The following is a 24258-nucleotide window of genomic DNA, read 5'->3' as shown; positions in this document are numbered from 1 at the left end:
CAAAAAATACTCTAATTTATTAAGTACTTTGTGCTATCTATGGAAAGACATTTTAAGATCAGGGCTCCTTATTTGCTGGGTTATAATTTCTATCCCTTTCAGCCCAAATTACCATATTTTCCTAATCTATTTTAGTCTATCTGATTACACAAAGAATGGGAGATTATATGTTTAAATCAGTTATCTTAATCTTGCAGGCATACAATATCAGAATAGTAGGGTGGTTATTCAGCTGGAGCATACATATCCAGTGATATCTACCATGTTGTATTTCAACAAGGATGTTCATATTTTGAAAGCAGATTAACCTAAGAAAAGAGTAGTAAATAATTTTTGGACCAAATATGCATCTTGGCTTTTGCAACACATAATAATACAATTGCCCTACATGCAAAGTTTCAAAATCAATGCATAAAGGAAACCTGGAACTGAATAGCAGTACAGGTGAAATCATCAGAAAGAAGCCATGTTCCAAAATAAATTTGATAAACAGACCCCTAAGGAAAAGCTACTGTTAAGAAAAATTACACAATTTGATTTTATTACAAAAAGGCATTTTAAACAAAAAACTAAACTTACACATGAAAATTCCAATACAAAATCCATCCTAAGACAGAGCATGGTTCTAATAACACACTTCATTTTAGTCACTCAAAGAGATACCCTATACATTATGCATCCTCATCTGTTAACATTTTTCTAAAAGCTCGCAGCTTTTGGGTGCTGCAATTGTAAACTGGTAAAAAAAACCAAACAGATGCAGGAAAAGGGATGTGGGACTTTGAAAATATTCAAGCACATTTTACTGCAGAAGAAAAGGAAAGTATTATCTCCTGGCTTGGGTAATGTCCGAGATTGCTGGGGTAAATTTTGGTATTAATACATGTTAATTGTTGCAAATTAACTTTCCCAACGAATCATCAACACTACTTCATATAATCATTTGATAATTTTACTATTGAGAAAGTTAATAGCTCAGTAGACTTGGAATACAGCAAGATAACAATATGAGTTTGTCACAAGAAAAATGTGAAAATCAACTCATCATACATGCAAAAAAGACAATCACGTGACAGTTTGTTCACATCCCTATTTCTCTCTCTTTTACAAAAGAAAAGCCTTAAGAAAACATTGTGAAACTCCATTTGTTGTTAAATTGTTCTGCTCAGGTTGAAGATGACTGGTAATATTGTCCATAATTCCATGCATTTGAGTAATTGTACTAAAGGGGAAAAAATAGAGAAAATTAATACCCTTTATAGTTAATGCTGTAAACTCCAGTATGAAGCAGCTAACAAAATTAAAATTAAAACAATTAACAATTAAAACACACGGCCTGGTGGCTCAGCAGACTAAAAGCATTGTGATTAACACCAGCTGTCTGCAATTACTGTAAGTTCAAATCTCACCAGGCTCAAGGTTGACTCAGCCTTCCATCCTTTCTAAGGTAGGTAAAATGAGGACCTAGTTTGTGGGGGCAATAAGCTGACTTTGTATAAATATACAAAAGTATGAAGGCTATTGCTTAACGCACTGTAAGCCGCCCTGAGTCTCCGGAGAAGGGCGGCATATAAATCAAATTTTTTTAAAAAATGGTTGTCCAAACTTTTCTTGAAAATCTCCAGCAATGGAGCACCCACAACTGTGTTAGGCAAGCTGATCCACGGCATATAAATCAAATTAAAAAAAAAAAATAACTTGAAAACTAAAATTCTCAAGGTGTAAAATACACAAATAGCCCTTTTTTAATAAGGTAATTTGAGATTTGATAACTCAGTTGATAAAGCTGATGTCATATGACAGCAGTTCTAGTTGCCATTGTTATGTGAATTGTGCAGTCACGGCATCCCAGGATTCCCATTTGTGGCCTACTGTAAGTTTCCTCATTGAGTTTGTTGGAAACTGGCAGTGAAGATTGCAGATGGCAATCACATGACCTTGGGATGCTGCAGCCATGGTAATTGCATGCTAATTGTCAAGTATCCGAAGTGCAACCAGAAGGAATGGTTTCAAGTCCCCTCATTCAGAATTGTTGCTACTTTGAAAGGCTGCTGAATGAATGATTGCCGGACAAGGATTATTACAACTGGGCTGTAAATCTCCAGGGAGCCATAGACTGCAGCCATGTGATTCAAACTCTCTTTGTTGCCATCTACTGGTCATACATATCTGCAGGCTGGATTTGGGAGCCCTCAATTATTGCAAAGCCTGTACATAAGGCATACCGACCCACTCTTGAACTATTATTAAGCTGGACTACATTTTTAAAATTAAATAATTTCAGTTGCAGGGAAACGGGCAGAATTGAAGTATTTAGTCCAAAAACTTGCAGATAAATGATGCTCACCTGATACCAGGCATTGTAGTTGTAGGCTGCCTGATTTGCTTGCATATCTCCATCTGCTACTTGTCCAGACATAAGACCTCCTTCATCACTGTGAATTCGTTTCTCATCTGGTTCTTCACAGCTGCAAAAATTGTTTGTGTCACTTGTTTATGAAGCAAGACCCTTGCAGAGATTTTTGATTCCCCCCCCCCAATGACTGTATGAGGAAATGCTATACTTTCCTCCATGTTGAACTTGGCCATACATTTCCTATCATATTGTAAACTGTGAAAAGCAGTCACTTTTAATCAAAATTTAACCTCAGTGGAGGGTGCCAAATATGGAGTTCAGCATTGAAGCCTTTTTCAGGGCCCTTCCCCCAATCTTGAGTAGAAGATGGTGACTATATTCCTAGGCAAGTTTATTTGGCACAAGTTTCTCCAGAGTGTTACAGCATTATTGAATAATGAATTTTAAACTGAAGACTGGAATTCAATATCCCACACCACACATAAACTTTGTACATTAAATATGTCATGCAACATTTAAAGTCCTAAATGGATGCATGGGCTAAAACAAACTTTCCTTAGTTTTCTTCAAGAAAATAATCATTTTTACTAATTCAGTTAAAGAAATTATGGTCTTTTGAGCTTCCTGTTTAATCTTAAATGACATCTGCAAAGAAGTCCCAATTATTATTTTTTTCCTTCAACAGAATTAAAGATTGTGTATGTAAAGGGCATACAAGCACATTTTACTACTGCTGCCTATATAATTATTTAAGTAAAAAGTATATTTAAAGTGTGAACTGTTCTATTCATATAAAAATTATTATAGCAATATCGGTGATCACATCAAGGAAAAAAGTATTTTTCTTGCTCATGTTTTCTGGAAATATGATATAGTCCTTGATTTACAACAGGTCACTTAGTTCCGAGGGACCTACCTACGGGCTATTTACAACCCAGACTGAAAGTTCTGACAGTACTCCACACCTGTGGTCAGTTGACTGCACTTTGGGTGCTGGGCAACCAGGCTATTTGCAGTGTCTTGCAGTCATACTACCTTTTACAGCAGCTTTGTCAAAAATCAGCATTTCCAGTTTTCAACAAAACCAAACCATTATTTTGCTTTAATGATTGCTGCAAAAAATAAAATATGGTCGTTCATCAGTGACCAACTTGTTTTATAACCATCACCAAGTTATGATCATGATGGGCAGGTTCCATTGTGGTTGTATCTCAAGGACCACCTGTGCACAATTCTTCTCAATATATACTTCAGTTACATTTAATCAGCTCAGACATGTACTGCCATTAGTAAGGTTCCAAAAATGTAACAGTAAATAACAGCTATGCTTAAAAAAGCAATCCAGAACTCGTAGCTAGAAAGAAAATATTCGTACCCATTCTCTGCTTTTCTTTTTAAACATTCTTGTTCCTTCAGAAGGGCTTGATGTTCTTCATAAGCATCCAAAAGCCTACCAAAAGGAAAGAAAAGAGAAAACTGAGATTCCTATTCCAGACATATCTGCAACAAACGTAATTCCCAACACTGGTGTTTTATATACTGCTTTCGCTGTCTGTTTTTGCTGGTTTTTGAAAGTACTACCATGTTTTCCCGAAAATAAGACCTCCCCAGATAATAAGCCCAATCGGGCTTTTGAGCACATGTGCTAAAATAAGCCCAGCCCCCCCTCCCCTCAAATATTTAAATGTATATGCAGCCGGTCCCCACCATTTCCTCTGGTTAGGGTTAGGGAGACAGAGCTGGAAAATAGGTAAGACAGCAAGAGGAGCCCTGTCTTGCTCCATGCGCCCCAAAATAATAAGACCTCCCCGAAAATAAGGCCAAGCGCTTATTTCGGGGTTCAAAAAAATATAAGATGGTCTTATTTTCGGGGAAACACGGTATTATAATCAGAGTAAAATGGAAAATAAATTTTAGGATTGGAATTTCTGGGAGAATGTATAAAGACTGAGCTTGATCTCTGTAGGCTACAAACCATCCATGAACCCAAAAATCAAAGGCTGCAATCACTGAAAATAAATCTTACTTGTTCACATCCAAGCCAAAATCTTCAAGAAATTCCACTTTGCGCTGAGAAAATATAATCCTAATTTTTATAGGCAACGTTCCATTGATAGCGCTGTCAAAACACAAAATGATGTTCTCTTCATTCTGCTTTAGATCTCCACTGTACTCAATTTCCAACAAATTGAGATACAGTTTTGGATTATCCTGTGCAAAAAGCAACATAATTTAAGGTCAATTTAAGTTCCCACGTGTTGACCTATCATTGAGAATGGCCTCCTGGTTTGTATTTTAACAGTTATGCTTAATCTACAGGTTTCCTCAATTTCTAAGTGAACATCAGGTAACAAACTTTGGCAATAAACCTGAAAGCATGATTTAAATTCTGGCTTAAGATTTATGAATGAGAATCTTGAGTAACTCAGTATTTTGTTGTTCATTTCATTTTGAAATGGTTTCACAACTCTGAAATTGACAGAATATATCTATTGTAATTACCTTATGAAATTGAAAACACGGCTTGAGTCAATAAATCTTATCATGTATTAATTAAATGTCTATGCTGCCTGACTCCCAATAAGTCTGGCAGTTTATGGATTAAAAAAAAAATCCAAAACTAATACAATAATAAAACAAGGAAAAAAGAATGGCAAAAAACAGGCCACCTTCAGGACCCAGAAGGGGATTTCAATCATTTTTATCTTCCAGGCCCTCCAAAATGTTTACAAGTTTGGGCCATAGTTTGTGCTATGTAAAACCAGGTGTAGGTTACAACCATGATTTACAACTTATATATAAACTCAGTGTGGGTTTTCAGTAAACCATGGCTTATATATATATGAACTCAGCCAAAGTCTCTGAGGTATGTAAATCCATTAGCTGTACTCCTTGGGGAACTGTACGTCAAAATGCCTGCTCTGTTCCTGAAGGCTTCCTGCTCAATTCACATTTTAAGATTAAGCATACACAAAAAGCAGATTTCCTAGTTCAGTTTCTCTAGTGTTAGGAAAGAGCCAGATCAGATGCCAACAAAACAACAGGAAGGCAAATACAGTTTATGCAGCTCTACACTTCTAAGTGAAATCATCCAGTGCAAGAAGACAGCTCATTATCTCTTTGTGTGAGCACTGCACAAATATGCTTTTTGCAACAGGTTTCAAATTACAGCAACAACCTGAGGCTAAAATATTAGGTGTCTTAATAGTAGGAATGCTTCTTGACAGCTGAGCCAATCCTTTGGGAATATGTATCGTAACAAGCCCTCTATCCTACTTCCATTAAAGAAATTATCAGCAATTTTACAATACCTAGAAAATTAAATGGCTCAACTCATCAGAATAGACCGTACTTCACTAAGAGAAAGCATACTGTAGGAGAAAGTCTTTATTCATTATAAATATACACTTGCAAGAACTTGTTGATGTCTTGCACCTTAATCAAAACATTTTTTAAAAAAACCTCCCTTTTTATAACCCCATAATCTCTATTCAGGATAAAGTTAAGGTGACTGGATAGAGCTGAGCATTTACTGATTGGATGCTCTGCTGCCTATGCGGAGTTTGCATTAGATTTTTTTTTTTTTTTTTTTTTTTTGCATGTAGGAGAGAAAATCTGTTATCTACGATTGAACTCTCAACCATCTGACTGGGAGGCGAGTGTTTTCACCACTAAGCCATCATGTTGCTCTCAATCAAAACATGGTACATACTGAAAATATAAGGCCTTGGAAGCTTATATGTTTTGTCCATACATGGCCACATGTATTGTAGCATCTGAATGGAATGTTGTGGATTAAACAAAGCTCCATGATAGTCAACATTCTTTTCTACATACAAATATCAGAGGAACTATCTCAAATGTGGTCTCAAATAAGGGCATACATATTTCATAGAAGTGTAGGGCTGAAAGGAATGTTCTAGTCCAGCCCTCCCGTAACCAAGGCAGGAATCCTTATATTATCCTGCAAATGGTTGTCCAATCTTTTCTTGAAAATCTCCAGCAATGGAGCACCCACAACTGTGTTAGGCAAGCTGATCCACTGATTAATTGCTCTATCAGAAAATTTCTTCTTACTTCTAGGTTGAATCTCTCTCTGACCCGCTTTCACCCATTGCTTCTTGTCTTACCCTCAGATGCTATGGAAAATAAACCAGAGCCCTCTTCCCTGCAGCAGCTCTTCAAGTATTGGAAGACTGCTATCATGTCTCCCCTAAGCCTTCATTAGGCTAAACACCCTTGTTCTCTTAGCTGTTCATCATATATTTTAGCCTTCAGACTCTTATCTTTGTTGCTTTTCTCTGTCCACTTTCAAAGGCCTCAGCATCTGTGGTAATCAGAACTGGATGCAGTATTCCAATGGCCTCATTGGTGCAGTATGGAGTGGTACTATCACTTCCCATAACCTTGATGCTATCCCTGTGCTGATGCAGTCTGGAAGTGCACTGGCTTTTTTGACAGCTGCAGCACCCTGCAGCTTAACCTCATACTTAACCAGTGATCCATCAAGATCCCTCTCAGTTACTATTGTTGAGCGAGGTATTTCGTATTCTATGAATTTGGTTTTTCCTGCCTAAGTGCAAGATCTTACTTTTCTTGCCATATAATCCCACTCCCCCAGGAACATTTACCCATCCTATAATATGGGTATAATATGTACAGTTGCATTTTTATCTAGAAATCTGCATTGCTTCTTTTGAACACAACCAACTCAGGTACAGTGATGTATCATTTTTGGCCACATTATACTACCAAGATATGGCATCACTATGCTTTTAATGCCAGGTAATTCCCATACCAGAATAATTTTCTTTGGAAAGGAAGCCTGAAATTTAGGGAGAAACAAGACAAATGATAAGCCAAGCAACATCAGGTTAGAGGGACTGTTGTCTCCATACTGCAGCTAAGCACATTGCAGAGTTTAAAGGAATCATCACAGTTGCCAGCTATAATGACTTCTTCCTAAGATAAGACATACAAACGAACAGTGGGGAAATTACATACCCTGTCTCTATCAATGGCCTCCAAAAGAACTTTCCTGGCTTTTGGAAGACTCTTCTGAATTTTGAAAAGGTGTCGAGCAAGCTTTACAGCAAAGAAAGAGGCTTCATAATTTGATTTGGCATTTTTCACAGCTTCCTGAAGCAGGTGCTCAGCTTCCTCCATGTTTCCATGTCTCCGTTCTAAACTAACTCTTCGTAAACGAATCATGGCCAATCCTGAAACATTCTCCTCAAAGATCTTCAGAATTCTTCTGGCTTCATTGATATTCCCTAAAAGTAAGAGAGAGAGTATGCATGGACTTGGAACTGCAAATTTACACGAGCTCATCAAATATTTTATATCTCTTCATCCCAACATCAAGATTATGTTTTGCCCTTCTTTTACTCTTGATGGAGGATATTATATAATGCATATTAGTTGGATTTTCAGCAGTCAAGAATCTGAGAATCTGAAAGGATCAAAGCCACCACTGAAATCTATGATGTAACGTGCTTAATAATTAATACCCATTTACAAAAAAGGCCAGTATCTAAAGAAATGATTTTTATGCCACTTCCTTTTCTCTTTGGCAGAAAATGTGCCAGGTGGTTTCAAGTAGCTTGAATATTGATGCTCCATGGGAGGCCAGAGTGGTCTGGATAGAGACTGAGTCACAATTTAGAGTCTAACAGAACTGTTTATTTCCAGTTATAACTAGCTCAAATCTGAATGAACCTGGCTCCTTGGCTGAGATTTAGTCTCAATAGTGGATGCAAGACTTCGACGACAATCAATAGTTCTATGGAGTTGTGTTTTAGAAGGTGTTTGGACCATGGAATTACTGTCAAATAGAAAATTGGTAGCTGTCGCCTTGATTATTAAAGCACCAGCCCTTGTGAACATGGATCATTGTTTGTCACAATGTGTAGATAATCTCCATCTTTTGAGATCAGTCTCTAAGATGGATGCTTAAGCATCCTTAAAAGATTTAAAAAAGCAAACAGAACTATAGCAGAAAATTCCTCTTGCAACCTTATAGTTGGTTCAATTTGTTGAGGAGCAATAAGTACAATTTACTATCTATAGGAAATCTTTTGATCCTGCTGGCATGAAAGGGGAAAATAATTACCTGACGGCATAGTAGAAATTAAAGGTTTTCAACTCTCCCTGAACTTTCTGTTCAGTATACCAAGTTTAAAGAAGAAACATTTATTTAATTTAGGGAAGCTGATGAGCAACGATTACAAATAATGGTTGATAACTTGAATAACCTGGTCTTATCACAGCTACTTAGGAAAAAAGCCAGGTCTTTAGTGCTTTAGATTTAGGAATCAAGCCTGCCAAACTTCAGAGAGAAGGGGGGTGTCTTAGGGCAGGGGACTAGGAAAGAAAGGGACTAGGAGTGTGTGCCTTGTGATTAATTTGATTGATGCAAATCAAAAACAATGTTCAGTAGGAACTTTGAGAAAAGGTTTGTGAGACAAGATAATATTATGTAGACACATGCAAAAAAAGGGGAGATGGATGGTATGCTCAGACCACTGTTCAATTAGAGCGAGAATCTAAAAAGATGAATGAGTCACTTCAATAGAGACCTATATGGCCACCAGCTACTCCTCACCTTGCTGTTCTTCAAAAGCAGCCCAGAGCAAGTGCACCATCGGTTTCTTCGAGAGGTGTATCGTGCAGGCCCGGCTGTATACGTGCCTCACCCCTTCAATGCTGTGGTTCTCCATATACTTGGCATACTGCATTTGAAGACAGAGCAGAGACTGAATGATTCCCAGCTTACTCTGGGTTGCTAAATACTTGAGAGAACTATAAAATTCTTGTGTTTTAAACCCATTCAGCACCTTTATTGAACCATTAGACTAGTTTCTGTAAGGAAGGACGAAGAGAGGCAACGAAGTTGGCATATGCAGCTGTCAAATCTGGTTGCAAGCAGACCATCTCCTAATGCAACAGATATAGTTATACATGAACAACATTCAAACAAGAGTACAGAAGGTTAGTCACTGATCATCAATGTTTGCAAAGAGCAGAACTGGCATAGGAGAAACACCCCTTACCTTGATCCAGAATTCTTCATAGAGAGCACAGGAGATCACGCAACGCTCAAAAAGAACCACTACTCGTTCATGAGTTCCATTCTCAATCTCAAAGTCCAAATACTCCTTCCAGTTCTTTAGCTGGGTTTTCTCCAAAGGTTTAACATGAAAATAAGGTCGTTTTATCTGAAATGGACAAGACATGGGAAATCATGAAAACAAATTTCATTTTACATTGTGTTATTAAGAAGCCGAATTATCTCAGTAAACCATATTTATTTTGATCCCAACTATTTGTTTTGGTCATTCTTGAGAACTTTATTCTTTGTCTCTTGTTGCTTTAAATTACCCTCTCTGGGAGTCAGGGAGCACATAAATTTAATATTTTTTTAAATTATTACTTTCATAATCTTATATATTATCCTCAAATAAAACCAGTTTGTTTGTTGAATATATCATATCCAAATATATCCAATTTGGATATACTGTAGCTTTCTAAAAATAAAGGAAGAACAAGAACCAAAACAAAATATTGTGTAAAGTGAACACTGGTTCCTGGACATGTGTTGTTTTTCACTAGTAGAATGTAAGTGAATATAATCAGCTAAGCAATATAAACAGCTTGTAGACAAGCAAGGAAGTCACTCAGAAATAAAAAGGTATGTGTAGATACAACAAAATCATTAAGTCTAAAGAAGCACTAAACTTTCAGATGATTTGTGTATGATGGCAAGAATAAAAACTCCTGTCTTACGGGAAAAAACAGAAGATCCCTTCTACAAGACAATGTATGCCCAAACTCATCTTTATCTTTTTTTGTGCTTACTCTGGTCTAGCCAAATATTCTTCCTTGAATTAAACAAAAAGCAGCATGCAGAGAGACATCAAATAAATAAAACATGTTTGCTGTGAGACCTTGGCTTAGTAACTTAGCACACACAGCTATGAGGAGAAACAACAGAAAAATGTTGGACATTTAAGGATCGAATTTTAAAAAAATGAAATATGCAAATAATAAAGTATAATGTTTCAAGAACACAACTTGTCTTTACTGTAAAGCCATTAATTAATATGTGCTGACTGCAAGACACTAAAGGGAGTACAAAAGGGTTTGGAACCACACCTAGATTACTGAAGATTGTTTATAGTATTTATTTGTTCTGACTCGCCCATTTTGAGGGATCAGGAAGATTGCAATGACTCCCATTCAATTGATACTTTGAAACACCAAGCATGTCTTCAAGCAAAATTTATGCAAGAAGCTACAGAGTCAAACATAATGCCCTTGGAAAAAAGCATACTACTAGGGCTGGAGATGCCAGGCATAACAGAGTAAGAGTTGGAAGGGACCTTGGAAATCTTCTAATCCAACCTTCTGTGCAGGCATTATCTTATTCCTGTCTGAAATATGTCCTAATACGGTGGACATTTTAAGGGAGAAAAACCACATTGGGGCCTTTGTGGTTATATGGAGTCACACTATAAATTGCAAACAGTGAAGATATATGCTCTTCCAACAACGACCCAATCTTTAATCAAATGCTTGAAGTGACCCTAAAAGCATTTTAGAGTTTTCTACCACTGAAAAACAGATGAGCATGTGCTGAACTTTCAAAATGTTCAAATAGATTGATAGGTGTGTAAGGGATCCCATATATGTGAAACAGATTTCTAACTTCTCTTACTATAGTTCTCATCAGCAGAAAAGCTGTCCCTGTCTGATGACTCTACCTCCATACATTTTAGGTTTATACTGTACTATAGGCCAAGGGTCCCCAGCCTTTCGGGCCTCAGGGACCACTAAATTCATAATTTTAAATTCCGTGGACCACTAATATGATCTGCCTAATGACTGGCTAGGTGGTCATGTGACTCGGTGGGCATGACCAACTCAATGTCACTCACATCGAGGGGTGCCTCGTCAGCCTCTACTTGCCCCTCCCCTCCCAGCCACTCCTTGCCTACCCGTCCAGGCTCCTTAGGGCCCCAAGAGGAAGCAGTTGTTGGAGCTAAGCAGCCACCACAAGAAAGAGTTGGCAAAACAGTTCAGTTCAAATTGGATATGACCGAGAAGGAGGTTCAACAGAACCACCTCACTGAGGACTATGAACGTAGCCTTTCCAAGCAGAGGGAAGACCTGCGGGAGTGCAAGGCCAGGAACCAGAATCTGGATGCTGAGATGGTCAGCCAGTTCCAGGCCATGATGCAGTCCCACTGGAACAAGGCCCTCTGGCTCTTCGCCACCAGCAGCACTTCCCTCCAGCCTTCGCCCAAAGCCCCGCACCAGGAAGCCGAAATAGAATCCAAGTCGGAATTTCTACCCCCCTCCAACCCACACAAAAAAACCCCAAAGGGGGAGATTCTCTGCAGCAACACAAACATTCATTGCATGTATCCGTCCCAGGGTCCGTAGTTTGAGGACCCCTGATTTAGTGCAATATAAAAAAATGCAAATAATTTTTCTGCAGACCACCAGTTGGTGACCGCTACTATAGGCCATTTTGCTGGGAATTCTAGTACTTCTAGTACAAATGCATTTCTATGGTATAAAGACAGAAAAATTGGCCTAAAACTACATATGAAAATTTGGCAAAGTCCTGTATTTTCTTAAAATACTAAGAAAGAAGTGTGAATGAGGAGACAGTATTTATTTACTATCCAGCTGCAACCTCTAATTTTGCAAAATAAGAACAGATATTATTTATTTTTCCTCCATGCCCTGTTTCAAATGCAGTTTAAAGTACAAAATGAAATACCTACATACATTCTACTTTGGGCAACCAAAAATATATTCAATATTTTCACTAAAATTGCCACGTTTGTTAATTAGCAATGGTCAGATATTGTTTTGTAAAGCCACAAACATGCAGCTGGCACCTTCCTTTATAAAAATGTTAATGTGTTACTATGTACCAAGCAAATGGAAGAGCCAAGGCAATGTCCCATCAACTAAATAGTATGACATCATTGTTTTCACTAATGTGTAGAAAACAGAAATAGAAAAACCTTAATCTCTTTAAAGATTCTGCAAAGCCACTAGGAAGGGGGCAGCCTAATTTCTAGAGGGAGGCTTTTTAATATGCAGTGCCATGACAGAAACTGTATGAACCCTCAACGTTGACAAGATTATTCAAATGAACTTACCCCTTCTTCAAATGTCCACCGCTTGCTAACTTCATGCTCATTGTGATTGAATATTTCTTGATGAATTTCAATGATTCTGTGGCGCATGTTTTCTATTTCAGTGATAAGCTAAACCAGACATTGGAATCGTTAATACAATTCAGGCAAAGAGGCATTTTTATTAGAAATTTCTGAAACAAGTACACACTCTGGAGGGGAATAATAATAAAAAAACTGTTCTAGTGCAACTGTGAAATATGATGTATTCCAATAGAACTGCTGATATATATTAGTTTAATATGAATAAAAACCTTAAAACAATTATCTTCTAGTCCCACAACCTTTATCAAAATACCTGACCACACATAGATTGGAAACACCAATCAAAGCATTCTAAGAATCCTAAAGAATGGTTAACTTGATAGTATTGTGCTAGACAATTTATCTGTGGCTAAAGTATACTAATAACAAAACAAAATGTGGTTTCTTTCTTTTGGGTCTTAGTATGTTGCTATAAATGGTAAACCATGATTTATGGTTTTACATGTTTTAGAAACCCAGCCACATGTAGCTTATTCAATATACTATGTTAATATCCTACTGCAATATCAGAAACAGAGGTATGCAAAAAGATGGGGAAGATGTTTTGAACTTGGAACAAACCATCAAGTTCCAGATGTTCTGCTGATCAAAAATTATTCTGTAGTTTTACCACAATTACCAATAGGAAGAAAATGGTACAGTAAAATCAGTACACCCTTCCACCTAGATTAGGACAAATTGCCACAGCCAATTCAACAAATCAATTATTCAAAATAAATAAAAACGTATTTTATTTTTTGTCATCCACATTCCATTCTGTCCCTCCTTTTGCATCCTTTTTTTAATGAGTCTACTCCACCATTTCTTTGATATTCATGTTTGTCACAGCAAGTTGGCCGTGGTAAATTGTCAGAATCTTTCCATCAATAACCCTTCCTGTTCTATAGGAAGTAAGTGACACATACGCGTAGGTAAATGGAACTGCATACCTCCACCTAAACATACTTGGAAACTTTCAAATAAAAGTACCAAACTAGGCAGAATTATTAGCTTTATCTTTCAGAGTACTAGTTGTGTGTATGAGTGTGTTAAATACAGCTACCTGAAATAGTTTACCAGAACAATACATCTATTTAAAAATATTTCCCTGAACTATATCTACACTAGTGTTTGCGATTGATAAAGTTTCTGTATAAATATGTAGGAAAATGACACGCTGCTTAAAAGATTGTGCACTGAAGCAGGACACCAAAATCATTAGATGACATTTCAGAAACATCCAATGAAAAGAATGGAAAACCAAAAGCACCAACAGATTTTAAAGGCAGAAGACAAAGAAAAAGAACTGGAATACACAGAATTTATGAGTAAATGCACATACATTGGTGTTTCTGTATAGAAACAATTTTCTGAATATAATTTTTAATACCACTTTCAACAAAAACATTTCCAAACAGCTGACTAAATTATAAAAAAACTGCTAGCCCCAGACAAATTGTCTATTGTATATTCCAAACTGCAAACTTATTCGAAAATGCTGATTGCTTACTTTAGCAGGGTCAGTAATATCTTCAATTCCAGAAGGTTGGATATCTTCAGGTGGTTCATGCTCCCCATTATGATTATTGGCAGTGGAAGCAAGTTCTCTACGCAGCTGAATAAATTGTTCAGTAGTAAGAATGTCTCGAGGCAGATTATTCTGGACATGATCTTTGAACCTGCAATGTATCAACAAAAACAAGGAGTAGAAAATCTTACTATTTTGTTCACTTCTACATAATACAGGGCTCAAGGTGAAATATTAGCTATTCCAAGCTTCCACTCCTGAAGTACACGCACAGTTGTGAACTCCTCAAGATAAAGCAGGCCAAGCTTACACCTCAGTGAAGCAGTTCTGAAAATATTATTCAATCTCAAGGCTTTTTTTTAAATCTATGAAAATAATCGACTTCCAGATTACAAAGGTTTATTTCTTCTACCCTGAGCTACAAAATGAAGTAACTGGACTCATTTGGGGGTTTTACTATAGGCAACCAAACAAGTTAGCAGGAGCCACTAGTTTAACATGAATGCCTTGGAGTTCCAAGAATATAAAATGCAATTAAAATGGATAAAGAAAAAAATATTTTAATCAGAAAACATTAAAGAGACGTTTAACAGGTTACACATAAGACTGAATATCAATGGTTTCTGCATATAAGTTTATAGCAACTTTTCCCAAATGAAGCTATCATGTGTTGAATTATAATTCTAATTTTCCTCAACTGGTATGGCGTAACTGCAGTACACTATGTTAGGGAAAGCTGCAGCTGCACAACTGACCACCTAGAAATATTTTAGAAATCTAACACATTTATGTTCTTTAACAGGCTGGCAAATTTAATTATCAGTGTCATATACAATGTAAGTTTTAATAATAAACAATGAATTATGTGGGATACAACTAGTGTAATATTCAGTTATCTAATGAGATTATTCCTTCCTTCCTCATTCTCCCTTATATAGTTGGATATAACATTCGATCAGATCCTTCTATTGAGTCTAAAAACAACTTAACCCACTACAAGATTTCAGAACAGGTCAGGTCAACTCCAATGCCACTGCAATCTCATTAGATAAAAGGGTGTATTTCCAGCAATACTATCAATTTCTCAAGAGCTTGCCCGACAAATGATATGCAGGCTGCTGGAAGTAAATTTCATTAGAAACTAAAACACATGAGATTAATAGATATTTTTTATGCTCTTTCTTTGGCAGAATGGGGTATTTTTTTTATCTGTTTATCAGACACAAAAATACTTAAGTGGTCCTGGATTAGCATCACATTCTATACCCAAGAGTCAAGTCTTACACAGTAACTTAAAATTGTTTTGGTAAGAGTAGTAAATCAGTACTCTTTTGAAAAGTACAAAAACATTTTAAAAATGATTTGGATAATACTTCAGTGTGAAGATCATTACAGCTTTATTATTATTAACTTTATTCATTAAACATGAAACTCAAGTCAACTGAACATTCAAAAATGCATCACAAATACCATTGACTGGTGCTAATGGTTGATACAGGTTACTGCCAGCATCCTAGGTATCAACCAAGTACCTTCTTAAGATGTATGATGTTCCAAGTAGCACAGTTTTTTTGCAGTTCCGCTGGTGTTATTGTAAGAAGCTGCAATTTGTTGATGTATCATATAAAATTCTTGGACATGGTACCAAGTGCCCCGATGACAATGGGTATCACTGTTACATGTTTCATCCATAATCACGTAGTTGCAATGTATTTATCACTTAGTTGTTGTTGTTGTAGTTGTAGTTGTAGTTGTAGTTGTTGTTGTTATTATTATTATTATTATTATTATTATTATTATTATCCTGCTTATTATATATTTGGCCCACTTCACAGAGGTGACAATACCTAAAACTCTTACAATTCCCACAACAATCCTGAGAGGTAGATTGGTCTGACAGAGATTTTCAATTCAGGAAAAATCTACAGAACACCACTGTGGAATCTGGTTCTCTTTGCAATGTTGCAAAAATATGACTGGAAAGATATTCAAAAACACTCAGGAAAGAAATTCTGCCTTGTTCTGGTAGGTCAGATTATATTGCCATGTAATTGTAAAAATGTACCATACAATTATACTAATAAAAGAACACTACCCAAACAATTACAATCCTTATACCTTTGGAAGTGATGACTATATAGCTGTGTTGGAATCCCAAGAATGCGATCAAATATAGTAGTCACTGCTCTCAGGTTGCCTTCCTCGTTTTCCCAATTGATGTACATTTCCCAGAGTTTGTCTGAACGGAAATCTGTCCCTGCAGCAAGCACTGCATGCTCATATGTCCTAGGAATCAAGGAAATTTTTCATTACCACAAAATACATCACATAACAAATTAGTAATATTTCATTTAGAAAAGAATGAAGTCACTGAGACATGATTTTTGAGTATTTAGCACAGAATACCTTTTAGCTATTTAAAGCGGAACACAATAGTTAGTACCTGCATTGTTTGTGACTGAAAAATTGGCGGTCTTACGACAGCTTTCCTCAAATTTAATCCTTTTAGTATTGTGAAACTTCTTTCAGGCCCAATCAGGATATCAATGGCAAGTATGGATGCTATATATTAGGCTGTTAATTATTATTTTTATAAAATCACATATATCAGGCATGGGATTTTTATTCACATTTATATATGCTAAGGTGTTCTGAAGTCTGACCAGACTTTTATTTGGTCTCCTATCTGACCTTCAGAAAACTAGTAAACAAGTACATTTCAACTTTATAAATCATCAGTTTCTGAAGACCCTGCTATAAATGGCATTTCTAATTTCAGGCTTCTCCTTCAGGCCGAATACTAAAGTGTCTTTTCATATGATCAAGTACAGTCCTAAGTACAATTCCACTACACATGATACACACATTAAGATTCTTTTCAACCAACTTACCCTCTAATGGTCCCAATGGTCTCTTCCTCACTGGAATCCAGTGTTTCTTTGAGGAAATTTATATAATGAATCCAGAGATCAACGCTAAGAGGTATCGCCTGGAGTCCTCTCCGATACACCTACAAAGAGAACATTAAATAGCTATCCTTTGAACCTTTAGGTGGGTTATATGAGAGAGGCAACACTGTCTTATCTGGTGAACCTTACGAAATACTAATGTACTGGAATTTTGTTTAAATAATCTACCATTACCATTTGGGTGGAGGTTGGCTAGAACATGGCAATGCTCTGATCTCCACGTGCGGAGTCTTGATCTTCAAAGCGCAGCAGTCCCTGCATCTGACCAGGCTGTGTGGGCAGGCTTTGGGGTACAGATCATAGGGCACAGACCCTTTAGAGCATCAATGTCAGCGTCTGACCAAAAATGCAATAAGATGTAGCAATGGTGACCAGCAAAACCAACCACAGCGTTTGAATTTTGTGAATAAATGTATAATGTAAGTGACAGAAAAGCCCTGCCCTACTTGTTAAGCTGCAGTGTAATGCAGACGCTTGCACTGCAAAGCTTGACAAACTGTAGTAGAAGTTTAACGCACCTGCCAACAAAGAGAGAAGATATTAGCTCCAAAGGCCATAAGGAGTGACAAGTGTAAATAGAAAACCCTGAATGAAAGTGGCAGGTACTGGCAGCCAAAGAATTTCTTGCAACGCAGTGGTTTGGTCATCATTTGGCTCACAGAACCCAAGAGCAACAGCTGCATACCTCTATATACATACCTCATCTGACTGTTTCATGTTACTGTGCCGCTTCTCAAGGTCTGCATACTTCTTCCAGTAGCCATAACAATAAGGGTAATGTGTGAAAAAACTGTCAAAGGCTTTCCTTGCAGCTGGTAAATTGTTCTGGGGAAAAAAATATAGAGGATAGCATTTAGTAGTTTTAGACTCTGCAGTAGATTGGAAGGGGGAAAAAACCTTAATTTGTACATCATCTGCCTTGCCATAGGAGTTCCCCTCCCCTCCGTGAGTTGAAAGGAACTTCTCTGGTGGGAAGCAGAAAAGAAACTTAGATCTGAAGACCTAAGCTTCATTTCTGTAGCCTGCAGAAGGATGTCAGCTGTCCACCATGTGCAAAAAGGAAACTCCTCCGATGGGGTGCAGATGAGTCTTAAATCATGAAAATCTTAAGGCTCTTTCTGCACTCCACCAGACGACTTCCCTTCCATGCATGGAGAAGAGCTGACAACATTTAGTGGAACGCAGAAAAGAAGCTTAAAATGTGAAGATCTAAGATCCTTTGCTTCACCCCACTGGAAGTGTTCCTTTCTGTGGGTGGAAGACAGCTGAAATCCGTTCATGGGATGCAGAAAAGCTTAAAATCATGACGATCAAAGCTCAGATTTTCACAATTTAAACTTATTTTTCTGCACCCCACAAAAAGATGTCAGTTCTCCTTCATGCATGGAAGGGAACTCCTTTGGTGAGATGCAGAAACAAAGCTTACATCATGAAGATTCCAAGCTCCATTTCTGCACCTCAGCAGGAGTTCTTGTCTGTGCACACAGGAGAGCTCCACAGGGTACAAAAAGGAAACTTAGATCTTCATGATTTTCACTGAGTAGGGAACTGAAAATAGTGATTTTCGAGATTGAGGGCTTGGTCAGAAGCGAGAACAGGTTGCCAGGTTGACTATCTATATTACAATTTCTCTGAAGGAAATTTTACTATCAGCAATCAGATTTAATTGGTTCAATTAAGGTAACATTAGACAAAATAATTCCTTTGATAATTTTTATTCTTATTTTTGAAGAATATGGGATTGATTGGATCACCCAGCTCAATCAAGAATTATCTGCTATCAAGAGGCAAGGCTTTAATTGCTCTTCTAGATTCCACATGGTTCATCCAAACTACAATAAAGCTTCACTTTATTACATTAATTAGGAAAGGAAGGAATATTTGCTATTGCCTATTGTCCAATAAATAAATATTAAAGAATTTATATCATTTGAATTTATGTCATAAGAGCGTTACATAAATAGGTGCAACTGACATGACTCATATTATTTGCATAAAAGTCTTCATACATAACATTCCAGTTATAACATTAAGGAAAAGTTAATATAAATTTAAATGCCTCTCTTGATCTACTGTGAATGCAAAGGACTAGTCTGCAATTTCTGAGACGCTGTACAGAAATCCTAGTTTGCTGAATATGGAATTGGTTAAATCAAGCTCTCACTGTATTTTAAAATATACATGACAATATTTCATTATTCCAAAATATTAGACAGCTTTAGTATCCTATTGTCACATATGCGATGGAAAAGGATTCAGTAGCTTAAAGCTTTAAACATATCAAACAAACATGTATCAAAAAAGACCTTGAAACTTCAACAAATAAACTAGATTCTTGGGATTCATAAAACATAATGTAGCTGTATTCCTAAATTTGCACTGTGCCAAAAAAATTTTTAAACCCATAAAAATTTTAAAATGTTGTACGTATTACTAAAACTATGGTGTTTTTTTTTCACTCCAAAATATTTCACAAAAAACTCATGCAAATTTTTTCAGGGACAGCAATTGTTTAACTTAACACTTGCATCTCCAACACCTACATATAGAAATTTATTCTCCCTTCATAAATATGGGAATATTTTATTTCAGTTCAGTTTTTTCCCAATTACAAATAAAGATAGTTGAACTCCAACAGAATGGAGGACTAGAGACTTAACACATGTATCCAAAAGCCACAGGCACTGTCCACTCCACATTTAATGGTCCATTCACTATTGTCTTCCCTTTCTCCACACTTCTAGATTACCTTACCCACATCCTTATTATTGTCACTACTGCAACTGCTGTTGCTGCCACTCCCATTGCCCTTCCATATCCCTATTCTTTGCTATTATAGACATTAATGTTTTGCCTCCCAAAACAGTTTTCCTACACTCCAATAAACTGAAAGAGCTACAGCCACTGCCCTTATTTTGCCTGTAAGAGAAGAAAACTGCTGCTCTAGGACCCTTCCCCATACTCTCTATACAAAAAAAAATCTATCACAAGAATTTTTGAACGAATACTGAGAACATTTTAAGAGTGCTAGAACGTTCACTCACAAGATAGGTGAGTGGAAGAAATCTTATACTAAAGGTTATCTTCTCAGGAAATAATGGGAAGAAAGTAAATACTTGGAAGATGAACAGCCCTCAGTTGTATATCATTTTCCACTCAATTCATCCATTTCTTACATGTGGCACACAAAGCATTTTACAATATTGAATGTGATATATTAACACAACTTCACTGAACCTGAGGGATGATATAATTGCTAGAAGCATGGGATTTAGAATTCACACATTCAAGTATTGGCCAGTAGAGGAAAAAACACTACTACTGGCCCAAAATATATAATTACTTACCTCTTGTTCTACAAACTGAAGGAGGTAAACCCAACCTGTAAAATCTTGTGGGTTAGTTTCAACTACTTTCCAAAACTTGTCAAAGTCAGCAGGGAATGAATTTTCAGGATCAGATGTCTTTACAGTTTCTGTATCTAGTATTTCAGTGTCCTGAACAGTCTCTTCCTGGGAATTGGCTGGAGAATTGTCAGGGGACTGCTCCATCTCCATGACACTCATGATCTCTGTGCTAAAGTCAGCTGGCTGCTCATTCTTGGCCTCAGTGTCCTTACCCATGTTCTCACTTTTCAAGTTGCTGTTGTCTTCTGTATGTTCTGAACTCTGCATAGCGACTGATACCTTTTTATCTTTATGAAATAGTCTGTAAATGCAGAAAATAATTAGCATCAGTACTGTCTATTGAATTTTCATTAAACAGTATAGGCATCTGACTTTTTAAAATAAAGATAACATTTGATAAGTGTTAAAATAATTAAAAGTTAGATGAATCAAAGCTGAATGAATGAGTCAAGTCTTTCTAACATATAGATTGACAGCAAAGTATAAGGCAAATATCAGAGTAAAACCATTTTCCAGCCCATTTTAGCCCAGCTAAACTACCCTGATTAATAAGTGGCTAAAATTCTAACTGGAGTAAACAATAATGAATAATTAACATACCACTTTAGCATACCTCTATTCTGCACAAATTACAAGAAAAAGAAAAATATTTGCACTGTATTTCATAACTTAAAATATCCAAATAAAGTGCTACATTAATATATCTGGTGGAACTGTTTTCATTTCCCATTAATCTCTACTTCAAATTCCAACAGAGAAGCCAAATATTTTTATATAAGCACCATCTTCTCTAGTCTCAATTACCAATAAAAACAAATGAATAAATTATTATTTGGATCCTGCTTTCTCACAGTCATAGTCTCACTGAAACAAATTCCAAAAAATTCAACTGAATGGGGAGGGAGGGACAGGTGGCAACTGAGTCTGTCATACAAGAGATAACTTGCTCATTCAAATCATCGGCAGCAGCTTTCATAGCAAATTAAGTTACAAAAGGGCAAACAAGTTGCCCTAACCTACAATTAAAAAGTGGCAAGAAGTCCAATCACATCTCACTCCTTAAAGATCATGCATCAGCTCTGATAATCCCTAACTGGTACACAAAGACTCAAAGGAAGCATTACCTGCTAACTTCAGTCAAGTTGGAACTACTTGATAGACTTTTATGTGGTATCCTCCCACAATGCTTCCGAGTTTGTTGGTATTAGTTAACAACTATAATCAAGATCTTTCTAGATGACAGAGCAGTCTATAATTGGGATAATAGAATTATCTAAATTCCCAAAATCATTCTGGAGGAAATGGATTTTAAGTATAATGTTTTTAGAACACAAAGAAACCCAAAAGCTTTTTAACATGTCTGCCTCTGCAGAGGTACTTGGTATTGAAAATATACATAACTAAGCTGAATGGAAATACACACACAGCTTGGTTATATATATATTCAGTACCAAGTACCTCCCTGCAGAGGCAGACATGTTAAAAAGCTTTAGGACACTTCAGATTTACATGTGTGGGTGTGGGTGTAAATCTGAGGGGTTGCTTTCTGAGCTTGGTTGTCTTCTTGCAGGGGTTTCATTATCCAAACTTGGTAACATCATCATATAAAAATCTGTCAAGATTTAGTTACAAGAGAATTCAGACAGTGAACCTATTCAATAGAACTGAGATTTACAGGAAATTAGCTCTGCCTTTTAGAGCAAATATTTGGCTATTCAAAGGCTTTCCTCTCATTTCCTCCAAAATAGGAAAAATGTAAAATATTCCCAGCTCACAGGAAAAGTCTAAAAATATAAATAACCATAATTCTCAAGTTACAATTCTGAAAATGTTTGTCCTGTATCAGAAGTAAAGCAACCATTTTTTGAATTGCATACAGAAGCTGATGATAGGAGGTGTAGAGAGCAAAAATGAAGTTCTAGTAAATGAATAACTTTCTTCCAAGCTACTTGCTTTTTTTAAAAAAAAAGATCCCTTTCTCAAAGCCCTTTTTTTTGTCCTGACCTCTTTCAAAACGCCTAGTTCCTTATAAGGCACTTTAGGCATCTGCAGTTGGGGGGGGGGGGGAGAAACCTCTTAACTCTCATCATCATTTCCTTTTCAGTGGCAAACCCACCGGCCACGACGACGCCCGTTCTCCTGTGTTCCTTACTGTAACTTTTGACCGTTGAAAACTGTAGCGAGTCACGTTCAGAAAATGAAAGTTATGTATCCGACCGCTCTGATCAGGAGGAGCGATGCAAGTATAATTACGCCCCCTTTTTTTTCAACCAGCTTCCCCCCCCCCCAAAAAACCCTTATTTTTAATCTCAACATTTTTATTTTGAGAGATCACAGCCCCAAAGCCACATGGCTGGAGATCAACCCGCATGATATATATAGATATAGAGTTCAACACGTACACCGAAAAGCGCAAAAATTCGGGCCAAGCAAAGCAATCCTGGTTAAGAGAGAAATATGGCTGGGAGAAAGTCGCTATAATAGACTTTCTGACTGAAGCTCCGCCGCGGTCATTCCGTCCCGGGGCCGAGTAAGAAAAAGAAAGCTTAGGAGTCGCCCGCCCTCCGGGTATAACGACGCCAGCAAATTCCTTCCTTGGTTTTCGCGCTGCTCCTTCCACAAAGAGTAGCTGAGGAAAGAGCTGCTTTCCCTCACCCAACCCACCCCGACCTCTCTCTCTCTCTCGCACGCGCGCATTTGATCTACCTTTCTCCCCCTCTCCCCCCCCCACGCACGCGCACACGCGCGCCTTCGGACCACCGGAGACGGGAAAGGGGGGGGGTTGGGTTTACAGCGCTGCCTCAGGCCACGCCAAGCTCGAGGGGAGCAGGGAAAGAAGCCAACCGTGTGGAGGGACGTGGGTCGGCAACAACGACCCCTCCTCTTTTTCCTCACTGCCCAACCGCCTTGCCTCAGCGAGCGTGGCTGGCGAAGCGGTTTCTTTTTCTTTTCAATTATTAAACCTTTCCTCAGGCCTCGTGACACGCACAACCAGGAGGCTTCTCGTTCTTTCGCCCGTTTCCCTACAGACCTGGCGCGTGTTCTCTGCCATCAGTCCCGCTCGGCCGTCGCCGTCGACTTGACTCCCTGAGAGGCCTCCGGTCTGCCCGCCGTCCGAAAAGAACGTATTACGCAGGCGCGTCGGTCCTAAGGCCTCTCTTTTCTTTCTGGCCCAATCTGACTTGCGTCGCCGGCGGGAAGAAGGAGGCGCATGCGTGGTGGCGCGCCCAGCCGGAGGCCCGGAAGACAACCCGCTGAAAGAGCATGCGCCGGAAGGAGATCCGCTCGGCCTTTTCTTGCGACGTGGCTGTTGCGTGAGGCGGTTCTTAGTCCGCGAGTCTCTGCTGGAGCTGCTTACGGGCCGCTTTAGAGTTACTTCCTATATCTATTAGTTAAGTCCTGAGTTATTCCAAATGTGGACGCTGTGTCGTTCTAATCATCTTTAACTAATACGGCGGCATAACCAGACACTAAAGTTCATCCAAACGCCTCCTCTGTCACTCTCCACCCCGATAACGGCTTAATTTCTTTTGAAAGCTGCAAACGCGATTATTTTGGTTGGTTCTGTGTGCAAACTGCAGAATTGGAGGGCATAGCTGACGTGGGGAAACACCATACTTTTGATGCTATTGGCTGAGTAGATGAAGGAAGGCGTCCTAAATCCTCTGGGAAGCCCCCCACCTCACCCCCAGAAGAATGAAATATTTTGGGAAATATTAAAAAAAGACAGAATATTACATTTTCCCAAAGGGAGAAATGGAGA

General features: G+C 37.8%; 1 protein-coding gene and 1 non-coding gene across 2 annotated transcripts; both read right to left on the bottom strand.

Moving 5' to 3' along the window:
- Positions 1-524: 524 nt before the first annotated feature.
- Positions 525-23751, bottom strand: PRPF39 (pre-mRNA processing factor 39). The gene is made up of 14 exons (XM_034433307.3): positions 23527-23751; positions 20436-20796; positions 17788-17913; positions 17011-17129; positions 16238-16405; positions 14102-14270; positions 12532-12639; positions 9409-9573; positions 8961-9087; positions 7361-7629; positions 4383-4567; positions 3732-3806; positions 2348-2468; positions 525-1222 (listed from the first exon to the last, which is right to left on the bottom strand). The coding sequence occupies exons 2-14, from the start codon at positions 20760-20762 to the stop codon at positions 1166-1168; spliced, it is 2016 nt and encodes a 671-aa protein (XP_034289198.1). The 5' UTR covers positions 20763-20796; positions 23527-23751; the 3' UTR covers positions 525-1165.
- LOC117675185 (small nucleolar RNA SNORD127) lies at positions 7218-7301 on the bottom strand. Its single transcript, XR_004594155.1, has one exon. It is a non-coding gene; the product is annotated as a small nucleolar RNA SNORD127 (small nucleolar RNA).
- Positions 23752-24258: the final 507 nt, after the last annotated feature.

The sequence above is a fragment of the Pantherophis guttatus genome, chromosome 1 (genome assembly GCF_059756535.1).
Source record: "Pantherophis guttatus breed Tessera chromosome 1, ASM5975653v1, whole genome shotgun sequence".
Classification (NCBI taxonomy): domain Eukaryota; kingdom Metazoa; phylum Chordata; class Lepidosauria; order Squamata; family Colubridae; genus Pantherophis; species Pantherophis guttatus.
The sequence above is the reverse complement of the archived record's forward strand: the minus strand, read 5'-3'. Positions and strand labels throughout refer to the sequence as shown.